We start from the raw sequence: 24,584 nt of genomic DNA, 5'->3' as shown, positions 1-24,584 counted from the left end.
CATGCGAGACCGTATCAAACGCCTTACTAAAGTCTAGGTATACCACATTCACCGCTTCTCCCTTATCCACAAGACTCGTATCCTATCAAAGAAAGCTATCAGATTGGTTTGACATGATTTGTTCTTTACAAATCCATGCTGGCTCTTCCCTATCACCTTGCCACTTTTCAAGTGTTTACAGATGATTTCCTTAATTACTTGCTCCATTATGTTCCCTGGCACAGAAGTTACACTAACTGGTCTGTAGTTTCCTGGATTGTTCTTATTTCCCTTTTTATAAATGGGCACTAGATTTGCCCTTTTCAAGTCTTCTGGAATCTCTCCTGTCTCCCATGATTTTCCAAAGATGATAGCTAGAGGCTCAGATACCTCCTCTATCAGCTCCTTGAGTATTCTAGGATGCATTTCGTCAGGCCCTGGTGACTTGCAGACATCTAACTTTTCTAGGTGATTTTTAACTTGTTCTTTTTTTATTTTATCTTCTAAACCTACCCCCTTCCCACTAGCATTCACTATGTTAGGCATTCCTTCAGACTTCTCGGTGAAGACCAAAACAAAGAAGTCATGTGGCAGATACATGGTGTTCAAATCTGGTACATTTAGTTTTTAGAACAATACTATGATTACCAAACTTATTAAACTTAACAAGGGACTGTTATCACTTGTCAGAGCCAGAGACTAGAAATAAAGCTCATCTGCTGAATTTGTGTGTTAGGTAATCACACAAAGTAACTTTGCTTCAGTTAGGTCATCTGCAAACTGGAAATGATGCTACAGTAAAACTCCGATGGTCCGGCATCTGATGGTCCGGCACCATCAGGAACCCGGAAGTGCTCCGGGCAGCCGGACCATTGGAGCGGCTCTGCCCCCAACTTCCCCATTCAGCCGCTGCTAAAACTGACCAGCGGCTGAATCGGGGAAGCTGGGGGCAGAGCAGCTGGGGCGCTGCCGGGTTGATCCCGTAGCGCTGCCCCTCAGGGCTGCGGGACTCAACCCGGAAGCACCCCAGCTGTCCCCGATTCAGCCGCGGCTGAAACTGACCAGCGGCTGACTCCAGGAAGCCTGAGGCGGAGCTGCTCTGCCCCGAGCTTCCTGGAATCAGCCCCTGATCAGTTTCAGCAGTGGCTGACTTGGGGACACCTGGGGTAGAGCAGCTGGGGTGCTGCCGGGTTGGTCTCGCCGCGCCAAGAATCAGCGCTATCAGACCAAACCCGCAGCACTCCAGCTGCTTTGCTGCAGGCGTCCCCGATTCAGCCGCTGCTGAAACTGACCAGCAGCGGCTGAATCAGGGACGCCTAGGGCAGAGCCGGACTATCGGAAGGGGGGGCTATGAGGGGTCTGGGGTGGCATCCCCCCCCACCCCAGACCTCTCATAGCCCCCCCTTCCAATAGTCAGGCAAATCTGATAATCCGGCACCCCCATGGGTCCTAAAGGTGCCGGATTATCGGAATTTTACTGTATCTACTTTACAGAGATGTTATGAAACTTAATGGTTTGCAGGTAGCGTGTTTCATCTGAGACTGGCAAGGAACATTTTCAATATAAAAAAAATCCATAATTACTGGGAAAACTTTTTGATAATCATAGTTGTAATACTAATTATTATTAGAGAATTCCCACTGCTTTTGATTTAGCTTGGTAAGCATCAGGCTGAAAGGAGGATATGTGAAGGATGTTGTGACTTGTTGGCCAAGTTTACGCTAAAGGGGAATGTCGAATCAAGATATGCAACTCCAGCTACATTAATTATGTAGCTGAAGTCAACATACCTTGTTTTGAGTTTCCCCGCCACTCCCACAGCTGGAGGCCGACGGGAGCAAATACTCCCATCAACTTCCCTTACTCCTTGCAGAGGCAGGAGAATTGAACGTGGATGGGAGCGCCCTCTGACTCTTTAAGCTTGATTTAGCGAGTCTTAAGTAGACTTGCTAAATCAAACTCTGGAAGATTGATTACAGCAGTATCAATCTTCCATTTAGTGAAGACATGGCCCTAATCTCTGGGTCAAAGTGGTACTGCTGGTGCTGTGAGTGATAATACAGATAACTGATTTATGTTTTCACCATTCATTGTATTATATTTCAAGTATAGCTAAAGTTAGGTAACAAATGGTTAATAGATTGAGACATTTATGTATAGTTTGTTATGTTTGAGGCTTTTTATTGTACAAGTTTAAAAGGGGGAAGGGTTATTTTCTCTCACGGAGAGCCTGTCTGTAGGATGGCTACTAAGGGGGAAATCTCCAAGATTTACCCTAACCAGCTAGCACTCATTAAGAAGATGCTTCTTGTCCTGTCTATGCTAGAGTTTTAAAACATGTTGCTAACACAATTTGAAAGTACACATTTTGTCCTAATATAATGCAGCTGCAACAGCATTAGCAATATTGAGATTTTTTCCCCCCAAAAACCCCTAGGGCAGATAAGGCCTTTAAGTGCCTCCCAGGGTTTTTAAGAAACATCATGACAGACTGAGGCAGAGTCTGGAATTTATTGTGAGAAAATTGACAGCTCAAGAAAGGAGCTCTATAAAATGTACTTAAAGTGAAAGGGCTTCTTTCTCTGTGCCTGAATTTAAAGCATCATTAATCAAATGTCAGAGTACTTGAATAATTCAAGTGGTGTAAAGAGATGTAACTGCAAGACTTGCAAGGACAGCACACAAAGCTGTCTCACTGTGAGGACAAGCTGAACTCTTAGTGGCACCACAGCTCAAAGAATTAAAAAATACACCAGAGTATTTGAAATGGAGTAAGTTAATGGTTTAGGTATAGACTGAACACAAACATATTGTACTTGGCTGCAGAACTATTACTAGAGGAAAACTGCATGTTTACAGATCTTGGGATATCTTAGGATAGTGGCAATAACTTGGAAGAAATGCAGCTTGAATATTCAATGAAGCAGCATCATGTTATACATTATATTTAAGAACAAGCCAAGTGTCCTTAGCTGTGTAATTAAATAATAGTAGAGATTATTAAGACTGTGTTTTTGTGTATTTGGTTTTTGGGGATTTTTAAGTTTACTTCCCCATGTATTCTATTTACTTTTTCCATTTCATCTTAGAGACAGAAAACAAAGTCTGATCAGTTTCATCCAGTTTCTCATACTCTATGGTAGCACAATGCTACAATGTCTGAATTGCAAATGCTGCAGATGAATGTTTAAAATTGTTTTAATATTGGGTTTGAGACAAGAGAGAGTCTCCCCATTAACCTAGAAACTAAATATATGCAAAACTACCTGCCATTTTCCCTTAACACTTTAGTGACACTGGTCTGTTTCAGCAGCAGTGCTCCATTTTAATGGGGGAAATAAAGACTCCAATAGAAATGTTTGGAATAGTCTTCCAAGGCACTTGGTTCTGCCCTGTTCTGCTGCAGGTTACACCCACACACCTGTTACCCTTTTACTACAGTGATGGCGCCTTTGGCACTAGATCCTGCAACTGGATCCATGGGCAGCTACTTAGAGCCACATGGAATCCAGCTGAAGAAAACAGAGCTCCAATTGGGTTCAAAGTCAGCTTTCACTGATTTGATTGGAGGACTGGCACCTCAGATAGAGTCCATATTGGAGTAAGGTTTCCTCCTGCTTCCATTGATGCAAGGTGTGGACTTTTGTCATTGACTTAAATGGGAGCAGGCTAAAAGCCTTGACATGCACTGAACAGGAGAAGTTAACATTACTGCATACGTTGACATAACCCGGGAGATTTTGACAAAAATATTTAATATGCTTCTGTGGCCACATAATTTTGGAAATTACTACTAAGAAACTGTAGCTTGTCTGGAAATTATTTGAACATCATCAGAGCCATCCTTGTTACAACATGCTCAAATACTTGGCTCCTGAATAAGAAACTTAAAAAAAATAAACTGCCTTTAATTTATATTATTTTGCTAAATGTGATGGGCACCTGTTGCTATAGTTACACCACATCTGTTAGGAGTAGCTCTTTTAATTGCATCAGTTAGACATACATAAAAGAGTATTTTAATCATACAAAGCGTTGAATAAAGCACAGTCTGAAGTCTGGCTGAAGAAGAACCTCACACTTAAACCCTCCCTTCTCCTTCCCCTCTCCCCACTCAAATTAAAAAAGTTCCTTGTGCTATAATTACCATTCTACATATTCATTAGTCCTGGTTAACAAAGGCACTGTACTAAAATGCAGGTTCCTTTGCTTTTCAGACACTAGGAAACACGATAAGTGGTTCATTAAATTCCTAAAGCCTTTTTGATACTTATGTATGGAACAGAATAAAAAAAGTTATCACATAATACATTTGTTCTATGGTACATTAAAATCAGTGCAAACTATATTAAGGTGGCAAGTCCAAATCTTTAGAGTCCTGCAAATCTGCAAATAAACACTTAATATTTGTGGGTCTCCGCTAGGGATGTAAGCGAGTAGAGTAGCCTAGGCTTATTGGGTAGTCGAGTCAACTACTTACATGTCCTCCGTCCTCCCCCCACTCCTTGCTGCCTTTGTATATGGGATGTTAAGAAACAAGTATTTGACTAATTGTGTGTTCGATAACATTTTTATCAACTGCACGATTAGTTGATAAGGAAAGGTGCTCAGTCCTGGGAGCTACCCCTGCTGCAGTTCTGCAGTTTAAACGTAGTAAGACCCAGGCTGCCTGCCTGCCTGGCTCTTACTACATTTAAACTGAAGAGCCGCAGCGGGGGTAGCTCCAGGAACCGGCATGAGCCAGGACTGAGCTGGACTTGCTCAGTCCCAGCTTGTGCCAGGTCCAGCAGCCCCTGTCTATGGCGGGTCCCAGTGGGGACCTGTGACCCCTCGCAAACAGAAGGTGCTGCCAGAGCAGCCTCTGATCACAGCCAGCCTGGGTTGCCATGGACAGCAGCCTCTGCCCGTGGCGAGTCTGGGCCCAATAGAGGCAACAGTGCAGGGGAGGGGGCAGCTTTTAAGCCGGCTCCCCCCAACACCATCTCTTTTTTCCCCCTCCCCCGCTGCTTCTGATACAGAGGTAGCAAGGGTGTTGGGGGGGGATGCAAATAATAGAGTAGTCAATTCGACTACTTGCTTACTACTCTGAATCAGAGGCAGCAAAGGTGGGTGGAAGCAGGATCCAGTGGTAGGAGGAGCCGGCTTAAAAGCTGGTTCCCTTAGCACCAACTCCACAGTACCGCCTGCCCCTCTCCCCACACTACTGCCTCTATCAGAGGCAGCAGTGCAGGGTGTGTTTGCAAAGCAGACTCTGCACACGGCGGGCCCAGGCTTGCTGTGGGCAGAGGCTATGTCGCATCCCACGGAGCAGCTCCTGTCCGTGGTGGCCTTGGCTGACCACAAACAGAGGCTGCTCCAGCAGCAACCTCTGTCCACGAAGGGTTCTAATTCCCCACTGAAACCCCTCATGGACACAGGTTGCTGGACCCAGCATTAAATGGGACTGAGCAAGCCTGGCTATTTGGCACCTACCCCTGCTGCAGCTCTGCATTTTAAATGTTGTAAGAGCCAGGTGAGCAGGCAGCCCGGCTCTTACTATGTTTTAACTGCAGAGCTGCAGGGAGGGTAGCTCGCAGACCCAGTACGAGCTGAGACTGAACACCTTCCCTTATCAACTAATCGTGTAGTTGGTAAAAAAAATGTCGACTACATGATTAATGGGATTCCCACTTCTTAACATCCCTAGTATCTGCATCTGCAGATACCCACAGCTCATTTGTGCAGATAAGGATACAGATTGTGTATCTAGTACCTGGCAAATTTGCATATATCCGTTTTGTATCTTTGGGTATTTGCATTCATGGATGTCAGTGTGGATATCTGTGACTCACTTTTGTGGATACAGATGCAGATACAAAATTTTATATCCGTGCAGGGCTCTACAAATCTTGTATAGAGATATTAGGAAGCATGTAATTCAGTAATCGTGTAGCTGACAAAATTTTTGACAGATACAGGATTAACAGATAAGTGGCTCTGCATTGAAAAGAATTTAAGAGCCGGTGCACAAGCATGTCAGCTCAGTCCCTGCTCGTGCCGGGTTTGACAGCTACCCCGACTGCGGCTCTGCATTTAAAGTGCTTGAGTGGGGGTACTGTTGGATTCGGTATGAGTTGGGACTGAGCCAGCGTGCTTGCACGCCAGCTCCCAAAATACTTTAAATGCAGAGCTGCGGGGGACTGCGTGTAGCTGATAGCGTTAACCAATAAGCATCCACTTATCGGTTAATTGTTTAACTAGCTACACTATTACATTAAATCTTGTGCCAGTCTAATAACTAATATTTCAAGTTGAGTTAATCTATAAAATGTGTTTAGATGTTAACAAAGTCCAAGTATAACAAACTGATTGACACCTTTGATTGGAGTAGTTTGAAAGCTGCAGGCAAACTCACAAGATTTCCAGACAGAAATGCTTTCTAATGTAAGAAAATTCCCTGGTGGGGAGGATTCAATGGGAAAAGAAGTTGGCCATTGTATGGAGAGAGTAGCCAGCAATCTGGAGTTCCCACTCTGTCCCAAGTAATCAGTTGAGTCCCAGGTACAGTGGTCCCTCCCACCTCCCAGGAACTCAAATAGTACCGCTGTATCAGAGGCAGTGGGGATATGGGGGGAGGGAGCAGGTGACTGTGTGGAAGCTGGTACAAGTGGGGAGCCATCTTAAAAGGCAGCTCCCTAAGCACACTGGCTTCTGTCTCCCCCCTTCTGCTTCTGAGACACATCCTTACTTCAGACTAGGGTGAAGGTTCCAGTTGGGGGGTGCAGGTTGGAGGGTCAAGGGGTTCAGATTGTGGGAGGGGGTTCTGGGCTGAGGCAGGGGGTTGAGGTAAGGGAAGGGATAGAAATGAGGAGTTCAGGAGCAGGCTCCAGGCTGAGCCAGGGGTAGGGGTACAGGCTCCAGGCAGTGCTTAGCTCAGGCGTCCTCCCTGATACAGCGACATGTCTCTCATCCATCCACCCACAAGCACTATCCATGCAGCTCCCATGGTTCCTGACCAACGGGAGCTGCAGAGCTAGTGCTTGGAGTGGGGGCAATACGCAGAACCCTCTTGGCCTGCCGTGCCCCTGCCTAGGAGCTAAGGGACATGTTACTGCTTCTGGGAGTTGCTTGGAGCCAGTTAGAGGGCCTGACAGCCCTGTGTTAACTGGATATTTTGCTGACTGAAGCTGGCAGGGTCCTTCTTTGACCAAGTGTTCCATTTGAGAACCAGACACCTGGCAAGCCTGGTTTGAGTTAGTATGCAAAAATAGCATCTGAAAAAAGTTCCTTGATGAAAACACCAGATTTTCAAAACAACTGAAATTGTATCTAAACTTTATGCGCACACATAAAATCAACGATCTGAAAAGCATAAGCAATTTGAGCCAAAAATATATTTTTTCAGAGATACAGGAAAGTCTGAATAAAAATTCCACCTCAGTTTTTGATACAGCTATTCCTGGTACCAAACAATAATAATGTCTTGGATTCCCGCCCCACTCCCTCCTCCCCGCTCTAACTGCCTCTTTTGCAGACAGCAGCGGCGCAGGAGCCAGCAAACAGAGCTGTAAACAGGGCTGTAAACAGGGGAGTTTGAGTGGGAGTTCTGTTGGAGGAGTTTGGATTGTGGGACTCATTTAGGATTTGTTTTTGCCGTAGGGTGGTGTTTTGGTTTGTTTTTATTTTTGTGTTTGCCGGACTAACAGGATTTAGGTGAGAAGGCTGATTAACATAGAGATAGCAGTGGCCATAACCCAAGCAGTGGAGGACACAATGAGACTGAGTGGATGTGGCAGCTGTGGTATGTATATGATTTTGGAGGGGGTACCTGAAAGGAGTTTTGTTTGTATGAAATGCCGCCTAATAGAACTGATGGAAGAAAAGATCCGAGGATTGAAGATGCAGGTGGAAACTCTGGTCGAGTTTAGAAGGGGGTTTGAGCAGATGATGGAGCAAAGGCATGAGGTGGCTGAAGCGGAAAGCTTAGACATGCAGACTGAAGCAGGATCAAAGGCCTCTGAGGGGGGACTGCTGGGCGAAGAAAATGGACAGTGGAAGCATGTGACTATGAGAACCAGGCAGAGGAAAAGATGGGCCAGTGAAGGAGAAATAGAGCTCAAGAACAGGTATGCGGAGTTGGAGAATGGAGAAGGGATACAGCAGGTGGCCACTGAAGGTGGAAAGGCAAGGAAGAAGAGAAGACTGGCTAGTCCCATACATAAAGGGGAAGAGTCGATGGAGATAACACCTAATGAGCACCAGGAGGATACAGGATGGGTTGAAGAAGATTACAAGGGAAGATAGGAATGGAAAGGACTTGCAGCCAGAGGAAACAAGGGATAGACCAGAGAACTGCACTGTCACCAGGAAAAAGGAAGGTCTAAAATAAGGGATAAGGGATCTTTCGGAAAAGGCTTTATTTTCCGAAAGATCCACGTCTAGACTGGCGCTTTTTTCCGGCAAAGCTCCGAGCCGAAAAAAAGCGGCAGCCATTTTTATGCTAATGAAACGGGGGAGATTTAAATCCCTGCTTCATTAGCAATTGCGATACGTCTAATTTGCATGCCTTTTACGAAAAAGGGATGCAATCTAGACGTAGCCCTGTAGTATGCAAGGTCTTGGAAAAAATTTTGCAGGAGAAAGTAGTTAGGGACATTGAGGTTAATGGCAATTGGGACAAATTACAACATGGTTTTACAAAAGGTAGATCTTGCCAAACCAACCTGATCTCTTTCTTTGAGAAAGTAACAGATTTTTAGATAAAGGAAATGCAGTGGATCTAATCTACCTCGATTTCAGTAAGGCATTTGATACACTACCACATGGAGAATTATTGGTAAAATTGGAAAAGATGGGGATCAATATGAAAATTGAGAGGTGGATAAGGAACTGGTTAAAGGGGAGACTACAGCAAGTCATACTGAAAGGTGAACTGTCAGGTTGGAGAGAGGTTACTAGCGGAGTTCCTCAGGGATCAGTTCTGGGACCATTATTATTTAATCTTTTTATTACTGACCTTGGCACTAAAAATGGGAGTGTGCTAATAAAGTCTGCAGATGACACAAAGTTGGGAAGTATTGCCAATTCAGAAAAAGATCGGGAAATCATACAGGAAGATCTGGATGATCTTGTAAATTGGAGTGATAGCAATAGGATGAAATTTAATAGTAAGAAGTGTACGGTTATGCATTTAGGAATTAATAACAAGAATTTTAGTTGTAAGCTGGGAACACATAAGTTGGAAGTAATGGGAGAGGAGAAGGACCTCGGAGTCCTGGTAGATCACAGGATGACTATGAGCCACCATTGTGACATGTCTGTGAAAAAGGCTAATACGGTCTTGGGATGCATTAGGCGAGGTATTTCCAGTAGGGATAAGGAGGCGTTAGCGCCGTTATACAAGGCATTGGTGAGACCTCATTTGGAATACTGTGTGCAGTTTTGGTCTCCCATATTTAAGAAGGATGAATTCAAACTGGAACAGGTACAAAGAAGGGCCACTAGGATGATCCGAGGAATGGAAAACCTGTCTTATGAAAGGAGACTCAAGGAACTTGGCTTGTTTACCTTAACCAAAAGAAGGCTGAGGGGAGATATGATTGCTCTCTTTAAATATAATAGAGGGATAAATGCCAGGGAGGGAGAGGAATTATTTAAGCTCAATACCAATGTGGACACAAGAACAAATGGATATTAGCTGGCTATTAGGAAGTTTAGACTCGAAATTAGGCAAAGGTTTCTAACCATCAGAGGAGTGAGGTTCTGGAACAGCCTTTCAAGGTAAGTAGTGGGGGCAAAAGACCTATCTGGCTTCAAGATAAAGCTAGATGGGTTTATGAAGGGGATGGTTTGATGAGTTAACATGATCTTGGCAATTAATTGACCTTTCACTATCAGTGGTAAATAGGCCAATGGTGGGAAGATCGGAGTTGCTATAGAGACCTAACTTTTTTCTGGGTGTCTGGCTCGTGAGTCTTGCCCACATGCTCAGGGTTCAGCAGATCGCCATATTTGGGGTCGGGAAGGAATTTTCCTCCAGGGTAGATTGGCAGAGGCCCTGGAGGTTTTTCGCCTTCCTCTGTAGCATGGGGCACAGGTCACTAGCGGGAGGATTCTCTGCATCTTGCGGTCTTTGAATCATCGTTTCAAGGACTTCAATATCTGAGATATAGGTGAGAGGATTATTCTAGCTGTGGGTGGGTGAGATTCTGTGGCTTGCATTGTGCAGGGGGTCAGACTAGATGATTAAAATGGTCCCTTCTGACCTTAAAGTCTATGAGTCTATGAGTTTAGGCATGGCAGCAGTTTTTGGTTCTCTTATGCTTTTTTTAATCTTTTCCTTTGAGGACTTATGCTTTAAGTCCAATTTGTCTCAGCTTCCCAGATGAGGACGCTGCAGGCCTGAGTGACTCTTCAGTAGCTTGATATTGAAGTTGGTGCAGACTAACAGCATCTGGGCTCCCAAGGATCCAGGTGCCTAGAGACCAGGGTCAGAGATCAACTTTACTGCCTGATCCAGGTGCCTCCACTTTGAGTGCTTGCTCCATTTTGAGAAGGACCTGCAGATATCATAATTTTCCAGGACACGCCGCACACTGAGGGAGAACATATCTTTCGTCTATCATTGAGAGCTATGACTGCCTCACTGGATGGACAGTTCGTAAAGTCCAGGGACTTGCCAAGGTCACCCATACAGACTGGTGCTGCTAAGAACTGCAGGAAGTGATGATGCCACCACCCCTGCAACCTATAGACCTAAGAAAGTAACACTCATGGAGGTAAATCCTGAAGGAGTTGCTCCAACATATACCACAGGCAGTGAGAAGGAAATGGGTGGGTTGGCACAGCTCTCCCCTCAATAGCCTAACAAAGCATTAGAAGAAAGGGATGGTACACATGCCATCCAATTAGATACTGCTGACTAGAAAATTCTCCAGTGCATGCACACTAGACTTGCATTAACCAATTGTGGAATATGAGTATGGACTAGTACACCAAGAATTGTGCTTTCTAGTGTGCAAGCTCCATGCTAGGAAGTGTGAACACTTTTTATCTAGCCACAGCATGTCATTTGGCAAGATCATATCTAGACTTTATGTAAGACGACTTACCTGGCATTGCCCAGGGCCGGCCCAGAGTGGCAGGGGCTGCGTGGCCTGCCCACCAGCTTCTCCCTGAGACCAGCCTGGGGGTGGAAGGAAGGGGGTGGGCGAGGGCAGTGCAAGACACCTGCTGGCTTCTCTGCAGAGGCGGAAGAGTATGGGGGTGGGAGGGGCAACACATGCTGCCTTGCCGCCTGTCAGTTCTCCCCGGAACCAGCCTGAGGCCAGGGCAGGGGCTGCACAGGCTTTTCCATGGGGCTGGCCTTGGGTCCAACAGTCAGCTTCTCCCTGGGGCTAGCCTGAGAGTGGGGGGCAGGATGGGGCCATGCAGGCTGCCCACCAGTTTCAGCCACACAGGCTGTCTATTGACTTCTCCTTGGGGGTGTGCGTGGGGACCATGAAGCCCAGTCAACAGGAGCCCTGCGGTGGCGGGGACCATGCAACAGCCACTCCCTGGGGCAGGCTACAGTGGTCGGGGCTGTGCTGCCAGTCAGCAGCTGTTCCCTGGGGGCTGGAGAGCTTGCTGCCCCTGTGGTCATTTGCGAATATAATTGTTGCCCATGTTTGCTGCCCCCCTCCCTCCCCTGAGGTCACTCATGAGTGTAATTGTTCCTGCTATCACACCCATTTCCTTGTTTTGCAACAAATGGAATCTCATTCCATACACATCCCATTGTCCTGGCACAACCAAACGCTGACCTTGCTTTAAGTTATGATAAGAGGAAGCTGCATACCAAATTTGGTGGTCGTAGCTCTTACCGTTTAGAAGGAGTTCTTGAACAAATGGACTCTCAGACAGCCAGATAGACATACAAACTCTCTAAATATATATAGTAGATGATAGGTGCAAGAAGGGATGCATACGATAGAGTTAATAATTAATACATTTGCATACAACATAGAGGCAGAAAGATTCTAATCTTATTTATCTAAGAAGCCTATACACGGTCAATTCAATTCAAATACTCCTTATTTACATGTGCCATTTGCAGCATGTCACCACAGGCAACAAAATGGAACAAAACACAGTGCTTGCTTCATCCGCACTTTTATGTAGTGACAGCCAGACAGGTGACAGTTTTTTAAGGCTCCAGTGAACTATGAGGATAACTCTTCAGAGAGGTCAAAATTTAAAGAGCACAGCATCCACTTTGAAACCAAATGTTAAAGTGATCTCAGCTCCCATTTAGACATCAAAATTAATGGCCACATTTTTCAAAAGAACTCAGTATGTTGGGTGCGGAGTGCTTCTGAAAGCCTGGCCCTTATTTAGATGACTAAGTCGGAGAAGGACTATTTTGAAAACCTGACCCAACTGCAATTGCTGAGCACTTTTTACAATTTTTGTCCTAACTGCCTCACTATGTGTAGTCAGATTTTGTACTAGAGATGACAGCAACAAAATCCTGTTTTATGAATATCCTTTTCAACAACCATCTAGCCATCCATCATTTGAAGCTAGAAAGATTGAAAAGCCCCACTACAGCAATTTATTTCATGGTATGACATCCTTTGCTTCACTGAAATGCTTCAGAAAAAGTTGACAGACTGGTGAGCCATTCCAGAAAGGAACCTACTCCATCTTAGTTCCCAGGTAATCTTTGTAAAAGTTCCCACTATCGAGTACCTTTCAGTTTACACCAGCTGGGGAATAGGAGCCTGATCAAAAGCTGACTGAAGTAAATGGGAATGGTTCCACTGACTTCAATGAGCTTTAAATCAGGCCCTAAATTTAGTTAGGGTGCTGAGACACATTGGCAGAGTAGTAAGCTAGGACTATACTCTTGATCTGTGGATAAAGAGCAAACTTTGTTTTCCAGCACCTTTTGCAAGTATTTAAATATGCTTAAAGTTGTGATATTAACAAGAAGAAATTCATGAAAGAATGTGAGTAGATTGTGATCCAAGAACATTTTAATTTGGCAAATGGGTTACAAGAATATCCTGATCCTGGTCCAACATTTGAGGTCTCAAATGAAAGCTGTGGACACACAGACATAATGTATGCATGTATACTGCAAATATATTCTTAGACTCTGCATCCAGATATTATTCACCAGCAAAGGTGAAAAACAGGTCTTTCAAATAAAGAAATGTTTCTCTCTGCACGATGTATGAAATGTTTCTCTCTGCACTGAGAGACAAAACAATGGATGCCTTTTTGCATACAAAGTCAAATGTAAACAAGGATGTGAAATCAACAGGAAAGGAGTACACAGGATAAAAACAGGCATGTGCAGGGGAATTTTGTCTAGGAATAAAGGCAATGCATTTTGGGAGTTCAGGTTGGACCTCCAAAAACTGGGACTCAATTGTCTTGGCAACATCTGTGGTCCAGTAGGACCAGTTGGACCACGGATGTTCCTGGACGAGGGACTCCTGGCTGGGAACCCCATTGGAAAGAGGTGGCTCAGAGGTCCTGGGGCTGGGGCTGTGGAAGCCCCAGTAGCATAGCTGGGGCTGTGGAAGCCCCAGTAGTGGGGCTGGGAACATGGCAGCTGTGACAGCCCCAGTAACCTAGCTGGGGATGTGGCAGCCCCAGTAGAGGGGCCAGCGCTGGGTACGTGGCAGCCCGACTGCTGTGGCCACAGGAGCATGGCAGCCTGGCAGCGGGGTGACTAGGGCTGGCAACGGGGAGGGAAGGTGGGCTGGGAGGCTGGTAGCAAGAGACCTCCCCTGGTCCAGCAAATTCCCTCATTCAGGACCAGTCAGGTCCCCAGGGTTGCCGGACCAGAGAGGTCCAATCTGTATTACTGAAATAGAAATCACTCTTGGTTAAAGTGTTAAGAGACAATTTTGGGCGAGACAAACTTTTCTTTAGATAGGACATTAACCTGTTACTTAAGCTTCATCTCTTGTTACGGTTGGTCTCATGTTATGGGTTTGTTTTGTTTTATACGTAACCATTTGCTTAGAATATTATTACTCTCTGCCACTTGAATCTCTAATCTTTGATAGTAAACTTATTTTTGTTTTCACTATAAATATTTCTGAGTGCTATGGTGGTAAGCAAAAAACAGGTCCTGAGTTGAATATTAAAAATTGGTGTCTACTGTTCCTTTGGGAATAACAGTAATTCTGGTAATTCTATGAGCATTCAGTGGATAAGGGGCTGGACACCACAAGGAATGCTCTGAGTATTGGGATAAGGAGTTGATGTGTGCCTGTTGCTGCCTGTAAAGAATAAGCAAGGTTTGCAGAAGAATGTGCCAGTGATTGTTGGTTTTAGGGACCTAATCCACAACAAGAACAGACAAGATTCTTTGATGTTAAGTCCAAGGAGTTGTGAGGAGCCTCACAATCTGTGTTGCCTCTGGAGCACATCATATCTATTTTGGCAAAATCATAAAACTAACAAGATAATGCGGTGACGAAGATGATCACTTTTCTAACCTTTGAAACAATAGCAATAGATTTGAAAGTCTGAGATTTCTGCTATGTAATTAAAGTCTTAGAGGTTCCATTACATGAAATAGATACTGGGCTTAAAAAATGTCTTTGTTATTACATGTATTAGTTTGTTACTGGATTAAGCAAGTGAAATTATTGCTGCTGGTCATGTTTTAGCAGGGCACTCCTGTAAATTAAAGCATCACTTAAGGCTTTGGTTGAATAATTTTAGTGTTACATGTAAAAGTATCGGGTCTATGACAGCACAGCTATCCATTTTAGAACAGATTTACTAGCCATTCTTTTCACCAGCATATTGGCCAAGTGAATGCAACGAAGGATCTGAGAGCATTAAAGGGTGCAGAGTTTCACGAGACTCTCTCTCTCTTTTTTTTTTTTAAAGAAAAAATGCATCAGATACAGCTATATTTTGGAGAGATATTGAAAACAAGGTGATGAAGCATGATCACCGAGGAGGAAAAAATCTGCAGGTCTTTTACATTATGACATCACTGAAAACCATTCTGTTTTTTGTAGAAGTCCCTTCTCACTGAATTATGCTTTTATTGTGTTTTAAGTAAATCCAGCTCTCTGAAAGATTAACTCGAATCACTATTTGACAAAACAAAAGGTAGGGATGTTGAAATGTGATTATTTTTGTAAATGTGTAATTGCTGAAATTTACAGCAGTTACACGTTTACACACAGTGGAGCCAGGTGAGAGCCAGTGCTTGTGGGGAGCCAGCTCCCTGCAAGCATCAGCTCCTGGCTGCACTCCTCCCTGCACTGCCACCTCTGATACAAAAGCAGCAGCGTGGAGGGGCAGGCGGCTCCTCAGGAGCCAGTGCTCACCTGCCCCCCTCTTTCCCCACACTGATGCCTCTATGGGAAGCAGCTCTGCAGGAGCTGGCATGAGCAGGAAGTTGGCTTTTAAGCCAGCTCCCTGTGCCTACCCCTCCTCCCACTTCCTCTGTATCAGAGCATATCAGTTCCCCATGAACACTGGCTCCTCTCCCTCCCCCCCCCCTCTTGCTGCTGCATGGAACTGTTAGGATTAACCGATGAGCCCAGGCTGATCAGTTAATCATGTAAATAGGTACATATTCACAATCCTAATAAAGTCTAACTTGCTAGTATCAGTACAGACTTGAAATAGCTTTTCCAATAGTGATACATGATATGTCTATTTAAAGGAAACTGTTATACCTTTAATTAGAACAATAGCAAAATTCAATGCCCTGAAAATAAGGGCAGAAACACTATTTAATAAGGCACACAGTTTAGTCTTCTCTTGCTAATAACTAACAATTTTAACAGGTTATTGCCATTTTGATATTAACAAAAGTCATTTTAATATCTTTTACAAGGTTTCATTGCTAATTATAATGATTTTAAGAAGATGAAAGATGATTTTGTACAGTGTTTCTGCTGATTTGCTCATTGAAACACAGAATTGTCCATTTATTTTAACTAATTTACTACAGGAAAATAAAACCAAAGAATATGTTTGTGGAAATTTTCAGGCAGTTAGCCAAGAAGGAAGTACATTACATAGTCCATATATTCCATAATATTTACAACTGTGGCATGGTGTGTTGGATTTACCTCTTTGAATATCCCCGTGACCCAGACATGATACTGCAACTCTTGGTTCCAAATGCTCCGAACAGGCTGTCAGCCAACTTTCGTAAGTCTTCTGTAGCTCAGCCCACTGGCTAGATCACAGGATCCAAAATCTTTCCAGGATATAGTTCCTTGCCCTGTTGGTCCAATTATAAACAAAACAGTCTCTTGCCTTTTGAGAATAAATTTCCTCTCTTGAATTGGGTCAGCAGGATTCCTCCTGAATTCCTTATAGCTAGAGGCTAAACTGGGGCCATTTAGCAATAGTCCAGGAAACATCCTTCCTTGCTTATAGAATCCTAGAATTGGAAGGGAACTCAAGAGATCATCAAGTCCAATCCCCTGCCCTGACAGCAGTACCAAACACTATCTAGATCATCCCTGATAGACATCTGTCTAACCTACTCTTAAATATTTCCAGTGGTGGAGAGTCCACAACCTCCCTAGGCAATTTATTCCAGTGTTTAACCAATCTGTATGTATGAAACGGATTGTTCCTTCCTAAGTGGAATAATTTGCATTCGTCCTTATTAAACTTCATTCATGCTGTTTACCTCAGACCATTTCTCCAGTTTATCCAGATCATTTTGAATTATGACCCTATTCTACTTCTCTGGCTCTAGCCTCGGGGTGTCCAACCAGTTCTGAAGCAGTAGCCACTATAGTGTCTACTGCTATAGTGAACTACCCACACTCAACCGGCCAAATAGCCACATGTAGCTAGTGGCTAGCATGTTGGACACCAAGGCTCTAGCTAGAAACTGACTTGCTGATACTAGGCAGCACCTGCTAGATCTTGATTGGTTGTTGCTGGCTCCCAGTCCTTCTAGTTGCTGGAGAACCAAATCTCACTGGTTTTCAAAATGGCTACTGTTCTAGGCAAACTGGGAGGTCAAATATTTGCTGTCCTTTTCTTCTCGTGACTGTTTCCTAGGCCTGTATGCAACAGAACAGCTAGTAAGGATCTTCCAAATAGGACTGTCACAAGAGGTTTGAAATCTAACAGGAATATCACCATTACTTTATTTTGTGACTGAGATGGGGATAGGGACAGAAATACCACCATTATCTTATTTTGTGATTAATCTGAGAATAGGAAGGAAAATGTTATTTTTAATTATACAGCATTGCAAATATAAACAATGCTTTTCAAATCACAGAATAAGGGCTTGTCTTAACTGAAAAGACAACTCAAGTTAGCAATGTCAACTAATTCGAATCCCATTCACAAATACACCCTTAGTGTACTGTTACGATGCTTTTCAATTAAGTTGGCTGGCCTGTCACAGGGAGGCTAAAGCTTGAGTGATGATAAGTTGAGTATTCATAAATCATCAGGAGCTAATATGACCACTCTGCAATGTGCAGAGTAAATACACTTGCATGCTGCTAGTTCTACAATTCCTTACCCTGACAGCCTCTGTGACTCCCAAAAGGGCAGATAACTTGTCCCACAATTCACTGGGAAAGTACAGAATGTTTCATCTTACTCTAATGTCAAGAACCATGGGACATTCTGTGTGGCATTAAGATTTATCAGGGTGAGTGCAGCACTAATATAAATACAGTGGCTGAAGTGTTATTCTACAATGTGGCTACTCTAACTTGAGTTAGGCTACCTAGAGAGAAGTAACTCCAGTTTAACTTACCTGTGCGGTGAAAACATACCCTGTAAGAGGGATACTGAGACTGAGGGTCCCAAACTGCAAATGGCTGTTTATTATGTCTCCTGCAGCTCTTTGCTACACATAATATTAAAACACTGTGTGGTTTAATTATTAATCAGTCTAAGTTACTAACCAACCAGGATGCTTTTACTGCATTTTAACCACTTGTAGTTGATAAAATAATAATACTTGGTAGGTCATTTTGCTGTGAGACAAGTACACACACTGAACATGTTTCCTGTCATACTGTTTAAATATGAATATATAGTACTATAAATAAATAAAACAACGAATTCATACTACTGTGGCTTTTTTAAGGTAATGTTGATCACTAATTTTGCTCCTGAACCTCTGAAGTCTGAGTTTCATTGGCCTACAACAACTGTTCCTACTCCCAAGAGTTCATAATCCAAAGCCCCAATCGTGTAACATGTTACAAAGAACACCACTGAAAGTAGTGTTGGGTTATTTCAGGGGATTTACTGGAGATTATGAGCTACAAAAACTAAAAAGAGATTTGATTTGGAATACAAAGATTGATTTTGGATTGATAGGCATAGTTGCTGTATCATATAGTGGACTTCACTAACCCTCTCCTCACTTCTCTGTGATTGCAAGCCATTTATCCCTTCCTGTCATCAGAGTGTCACAAGGCAGCTAACATCTCCAGGCTGCTGCTGGCTATGGACATAAGCCAGCCACCTCCTTTCCCCTGGCAATGGCATAGGCAGGAAGAGGTTAAGCCATAAGGATGCACTGTGCACCAGGGCCCAAGGAAGCTGACTGCAAGGCTTCCGGGAACCCAGTCAGAGAGGAGAGGTGGCTCAGCAGAGGAGGGTGCCTAGGGAATGTAGGGGATGGAGTAGCAAGCTCCCTGGGGCTCCTGCTGGTAGGAGGAGAGCTGCTATGGAGCCCTCAAGTTTGAGGTATGAACAGGCTGGAAGTCACATCTCCCTTCATTACATCACTCCAGAGATTAGCTGAGAGGTTTCCCAAGCCAGCACTGTGTTGGGCTTTGGCACATGGAGGCTTAGTTCTTCCTGTCCAACTCCTGGGGCTGGAGGATCTTGGTCTTTCCCAGAGCACCTGTTCAGCCAGCAGCATTGGGGGAAGGAAGGAGTCTGCCAACCAGGTTGTTAGTGAGTTGAGCACTCCAATCAGGGACTAGTTCTCTGCACAAAGCTGAGAGTGAGATGCATCCCACTGGGATAGGGATATGGAGAAGCAGCTGGGCTGGTGTATGTGTGAAGGGGCAAAGCAAGGAGATGTCAGTGAGAAGTTAAAAACATAAAGGGCAAATGAGTAGGCACAAGAGGCAACATGTAACTGACCACTCTCCAACCATCACAGCTCACAGCCAGTGTCAGCTGGAAACAGGATAGAGGCTGACAGCAGGCACACAGTGGGGGCTTCTCTGATGGACCAGTACAGGTAATGAACAGCTTCATACACTATAACTTCACCCCACCACTTGCCTTGCATACACACCCCTATCATTGGCTACTAGAAACCCCCCTTCCCCACTGTTGTTAGCTGCATGGGATGGTGGCATGCAGGGACACAGCCAGAAGCAGGACATGCTAGTACTAATGTAGGAGGGAGTGTGTGTGTGTGTATGTGTGGGTGAGTGATGAGAAAATACAGGACAATTTGCCCATTTTAAAGAAAAAGTTGGGACACTTGCAGGAGGGTTTAAATATGGTACAGGAGGGTTTAAACAGGATATCTGATCAGCTTACACAGCAACAGTTTCTCCCCAACTCCTTCCTCCCTCTGCTCCAAGACCCCCTTTGTGCTGTAGGGCCACACCTGAAAAGAGAGCTTAGTGGCCAAGCTGATCCATGTCCTTAGACTCCAGGCTCTTGTACAAAGTACTGTCCTTATCCCCAGTCCTGCAAATTGTGGGACCAGAGTTGCTTCTTGTGTCATTGCAACAGTTCCTCCTCCAGGCATCAAAATCATGCACCATCAATTCGGGAGATCTGGCAACACTGCCTCCCTCTCCCACCAACAGCCCCAAGCTAGAGAAGCAGCCATTGTACCCTAACCATCTTCTATCACTATCCTCTGCAGCCTTTCCCCGCACCTGCCTCCACAATCCCCCTGCTCCTCACCCACCTTTCACAGGGGCTCTGTTGCTCCTCACATCTGGCCCCCTTGGACCTTAGCAGGGTGGCAGCGATGGTACTTGCGAGCATGGTTTCAACCTCACTAAAAACAGTGGGAGCGACAGCCAACTTTATTGAGGGCAGTCTCCCTCCCAATACAGAGTCTGTAAGGAAGTGGCAGCCATCTTGTTTGCTTCACTCCTATTGACAGTAGTAAGAAATGGTAGCCATTTTGAATAAGGGAAAATTTGAGCATAGGCAGCCATTCATTTTGTTTTCATTGAACAGGTAAAAAACCCTACACACACATACCCCAAATTGCAAGCCTGACGATCAAATTGTGAGAATTGTCAGCACTGAGAACTGTGAGGAGCCACTGTTAAGAGCTGACAAAGAGCTGCATTAAGGAAACCATTTGCAGAAGTGCACAAGTTTCATTGGTTTACAAGAACTGTTTTCATTGGTTTTACAAGAGCTATTCTTGAGTGCCATCTTCTGGAACCTTATTTAACTATTAACAATTTACACACTTCTAGAGCTGTCTAGTAACACACCACACTTCAAATAGTAGGCTCAAACTGAGCAACTGAAAACTCTTCTATTCTACGTATGTTTTAAGACCATGCTCATCACTGTCGCATCTGAGCGCCTTCCAATAGTGCATTAAGCCGCCTGAATCTATTATCTATCACATATTGTTTATTCTCTCCGCTTATTCCGAGATGGAGGAGCATCTATAGAAAATTTCATGTTGTAGAAATTGTGTTATAATCTTATTAGATTGATACAGATGTATTTGCACACATCTGTTGCTAAGAGAGAAGCATAGGTGCTGATTCCGTGAGTGCTCTGGGAATGCAACACCCAACGGAAAAATTAATAGGTGCTTGACACCCACTGGCAAACAAACTCCTCCACTTCCCCCTAGCACTTCACCTTCAGCCGCACCTCAGTAGGTTATGGTAGCTGCGGTGACTATTGGGACGCCTGTGGCTTTGAGAACTCACCCTTGGGGAAGGCCATGCTGAGAGGTACTGTCCTGTAGAATGGGAAATAAAAAATCCCTTTGACCAGCAGCCTCCCGCTGCTTTTATTTTTTTTTTTTTCAAACACTGGCCTCAGTCCACGAGGGTAATCGTTACCCCCTGGTCTCTGCCTGTCTGCCCGCCTCTCTTCCCGGAACTTAGCTCTAGCTTTTCCTCCCATCCCTGATTTGGCCCCTCAGCACTATCCTGACCTTGCCGCCAGCTGCTGGATCTCCCAGGACAGTCAATGCCCACCCCTCTTCCGATTGGCCCCCTTTGCCACCCCTGCCACCAGGAGTGCGCAGAATCTTACGCCAAGTAAGGGCACTGGCTTCAGCAGCCGTTACTGAGCATGCCCACAGCGCCCGCCCCCTGTCGCTGCTGCGGCAGCAGAGCAGCCCCCGCCGGCAGAGGGGGATGGGCCGGGGACGGCGCACTAGGCAGCATGGCGGCCGCCATGGCGCTGCGCTGCGGACCGCGCTCCGGGGCTTGTTCCTGGCAGCGGCTGGGGCCGAGCGCCCGCGAGCGGTTGGCGCGGCTGGCTGGCAGGCGCGGGAGCGCGGCGGGCTCCAACCGGCCCGGGCCCGGCGGAGAGGTGCGCTACTGCGCCGAGCTGCTGCGGTGAGTCCGGCGCAGGGCTGCAGCGCGGCGGCCTCCCCATGACCCGTCGCAGGCTGCCTGTCGCCCACCCCGCGGGGCCGCCCGCAGCTCGCCGGGGCAGGGCCCCTCCTCCCCGCTCGAGGTCTGGCTGAGGATGGGGAGGCTGCCTGACGCCCGCCTGCGCGTAGAAGAGCAGAGACCGGTGGTTTGTGCAGAGCTGCGACCGGTAGCACCTTCTGATTGGTAGGGTCGTAAAGAACCGCTCCTACAATAGATTGCTACCAGGGGTAGCACAGTCCTACTCTACAAGCCACCGGCCCTGTGCTGAAAGGGCCGCTCCCCCCAGCTATGTCATTCCAACTCCCAGCGTAGACACTGCTAGCTTGAGGGAAGTTTTCTCTTGAGACAGTGGATTATTTATAATAGCGGTCGCCAGGCTTTTGACCTGGTGCCCCCTCACACATGTTAATTGCTGGCTCTGGGATGGAGGGACACGGACAGGGGAGAGAGAGCGAGAGCTGAGGCTGGGACAACAGTTGGGGGTGGGAGCAGACCTTTGGCTGAGGCCTGCAGCCACACACATTGCAGCTGGCAAGACCCTTGTGGCTATTGGTCCAGCTCCCAGCTATGCCCTCCTCAGTTGACTTTAGGGCCAGTAGTCCTGAGGCAGGGGCAGGTGTAATACTTCTTTAACACATCTTTTAAAATGACAATTTCAAATTGATGGTATTCCTTTAAAACTGCCTCATCTGAGGAATGTTTGCTGTGTGTGTAATTAGCTATGAAAGTGCCCTTTAATGACCTGATCAAAATCCTACTGAAATCAATGGGCATCTTTCCTTTGCCTTCAGTGGGGTTTGGATCAGGCTCCAGAATAAATTTATAAAGTAGCTGCCCAAGGTCACCCAAAGTACTTTTCAGGGATTTGTTCTAGTTTTCTTTTTGCTTTGATTCTAATAATTAAATAGTTAAAACTTGCCCACTTTTTTTATTTTTACTTCATCTGTGAAACAAATGCAATTAAAATGAGGTGGGCGGGAATTAACAATTCTCCTGAAATGGAATAAATGTGTGCCCAGATTTTGAAGTTAGGGGCTGAACCCTGAAACCAAAATTTCACCCTACTGTGAATGGAAGGCTGAAAAAAGGCACCTTAACTATTTGGATGATTTTGAATTCTGCTTGCAATAAGAATAGTTGTGTAGGACTCTGCACTTTATGGCATGGTTGCGTGTCCTGCAGTTGTTTTTAATGTAATGGCATAGCCACATGATCAAAAGAATATATATCACTTTAGATCAGCAGCATATTACCTGTAGTAAGTTTGCCATAGCCGTAAATTTTATGCTATGATTGGAATTGCAAACAAACAAAATATGTATATCTGAGCTGGGAATTTGATTCTCAGCTTGAGGAGACCTACTTGGATTAGTGTTCATTGAGCCAACAAACAAAAAATAAAGCATATGCATGGAAGTACAAGTGGTGGGACAAGGTAGCTGCATACTTGCCCTGAATACTTGCTCATCCAAGTTCTTAGGCAGGTAATTGGGCTGGCTAGCCTGTCAAGCAGATCATGTAGCTGCAGCTACATTTTATGGTTAGCTATTATTTTATGAGAGCTAATGTGGCTATGTCTTTTCAAGCTGGGAATCACACCTCCAGCACCAGGAGTAGACATAGCCAGAAATCACTGTCCAGCGAAAAGTCCTCTGCCAAGGTCCAAAGAGTTTTGTATTTTATAATAAAATATTATATTTTCTGCGTGTGACTGCGTGATTAGAACACAAGATTGGCAGTCAGGAGATCTGGGGCAAATCTTTCAATTTGATTGTGAAAGATATAGCTGCTCCCAGTTGGTGCATAGGATGTTTGGATTGCATTCTGGGAGGAATGAATGAAATGTGTTTTTTTTTTTTTTTTTAAACTGTTCACAGTACTACTTTTGTTTTGGTCAGTATTACTAGCTGAGCTTGCAATTTATTCTTATTAGAAGTAAATTCAGTGTTTACCAATAGAATGCTCAATTTACATATAATGACATGTACTCTCTTGTTGATCATATATAGGAAACGTGACTATGAAGGGTTTCTGTGTTCTCTATTGTTGCCTGCAGAATCCCGCACCTCTGCTTTTGCTCTGAGAGCCTTCAATGTGGAACTGGCCCAGGCAGGTATTAAAATATAATTGTGAAAAACTGACCTATAACAATCATTCCAAGATTCTAGGTTGAACTTTAAAGAAATATTGCATGATGAGATTAAACTTTCGTGTTTCAAAGAATGATATCAAAGAATGATAAACAGATGGTCCACCACACAAGGATGTAAAAGGGTAACTGGAAAGCCTTACTTTTAATGGGTGAGACTTACCAGTTCTGGTTAACCAGTAGGGGCTGGAACAGCTTCCCGCCTGTTCTAAGCAGAGAGCTGTTCCAGCCCCATGGGGCACACAGCAGGTAGAGCTGCTCCAGTCAGCCAGAGCACCCCCTGTCTGGTGGAAACTTTAACTGTTGCATATCTTGGTGAACTAAAGGAGCCTGGTTGAAGCTTTTAAGTGTCAGAAAAACATTTATAAAATACCAGAATAACTTGGTAAAATGATTAAAGAATAAAACAGTTCATTCAGTATTTTATGGTCAAGGGTTGAAATCTTGGCCCAATTATTTCCCCCTGAGTTTTGCCTTTTGACTGGAAATTCACCCCAACTCATTTAAATTCTTTTGGGATGTATGGCCACATTTTTGAGAGAAGCTAAGCACCCACAGTTGCATTGGGGAGCTGAAAACTCACCATTCCTGGCAAGGTACTTAGCATCTTGCTGATTTGGGCATTGAAGTATCCAGACTACAAACAGTTTAACCTTCTGCTTCATACATCATTACAAACAAATTGAACACTGGAATCCACACTCCCCTGCAGACTTTTTTGACAATGGCATAGCTATCATCTGATTTGTTCTCTCATAGCTGCTGAATTCCTGATAGGAAAAAAAAGGATTGAGAACTTTTACTACGGAGGCCTGCCCAACATGCTATAAAAACTCCACAGTTCACTAGTGCTACAGTAACTAGTTTTCTGCATATAAAACCAGGGCCAGTGTTAGGGGAT

At 44.8% G+C, this 24,584-nt stretch overlaps 2 protein-coding genes across 11 annotated transcripts in view; one reads left to right on the top strand and one right to left on the bottom strand.

The window, feature by feature from the left end:
* The window catches only part of TP53INP1 (tumor protein p53 inducible nuclear protein 1), a 59,670-nt gene extending 38,539 nt beyond the window's left edge, over positions 1-21,131 (bottom strand). For 3 of the 5 annotated variants that reach the window (XM_075920350.2, XM_075920352.2, XM_075920356.2), the window contains exons 1-3: positions 21,087-21,123; positions 19,860-20,050; positions 16,057-16,211 (exon numbers count right to left, since the gene is read on the bottom strand). The gene's annotated coding sequence lies outside the window, so the exon portion shown is untranslated. Of the gene's footprint in view, positions 1-16,056; positions 16,212-17,723; positions 18,302-19,859; positions 20,051-21,086 lie in introns of those variants that run through there. The other 2 variants (XM_075920358.2, XM_075920355.2) reach the window with 2 other exon arrangements.
* A 144-nt stretch (positions 21,132-21,275) lies between these two features.
* NDUFAF6 (NADH:ubiquinone oxidoreductase complex assembly factor 6) overlaps positions 21,276-24,584 on the top strand; it is a 35,127-nt gene continuing 31,818 nt past the window's right edge. For 2 of the 6 annotated variants that reach the window (XR_012901308.2, XM_075920345.2), the window contains exons 1-2: positions 21,276-21,495; positions 23,544-23,643. Coding sequence is in view for 4 of the 6 variants with exons in the window: in XM_075920345.2 (XP_075776460.2) it covers positions 21,320-21,495; positions 23,544-23,643 (276 nt within the window). In the remaining 2 variants the exon portion in view is untranslated. Of the gene's footprint in view, positions 21,496-21,524; positions 21,718-23,543; positions 23,648-24,584 lie in introns of those variants that run through there. The other 4 variants (XM_075920346.2, XM_014578998.4, XM_025190122.3 and 1 more) reach the window with 4 other exon arrangements.

This window comes from Pelodiscus sinensis, chromosome 2 (genome assembly GCF_052426305.1).
Source record: "Pelodiscus sinensis isolate ZL-2025 chromosome 2, ASM5242630v1, whole genome shotgun sequence".
NCBI lineage: Eukaryota > Metazoa > Chordata > Testudines > Trionychidae > Pelodiscus > Pelodiscus sinensis.
This window is presented reverse-complemented; position numbering and strand designations above follow the sequence as displayed.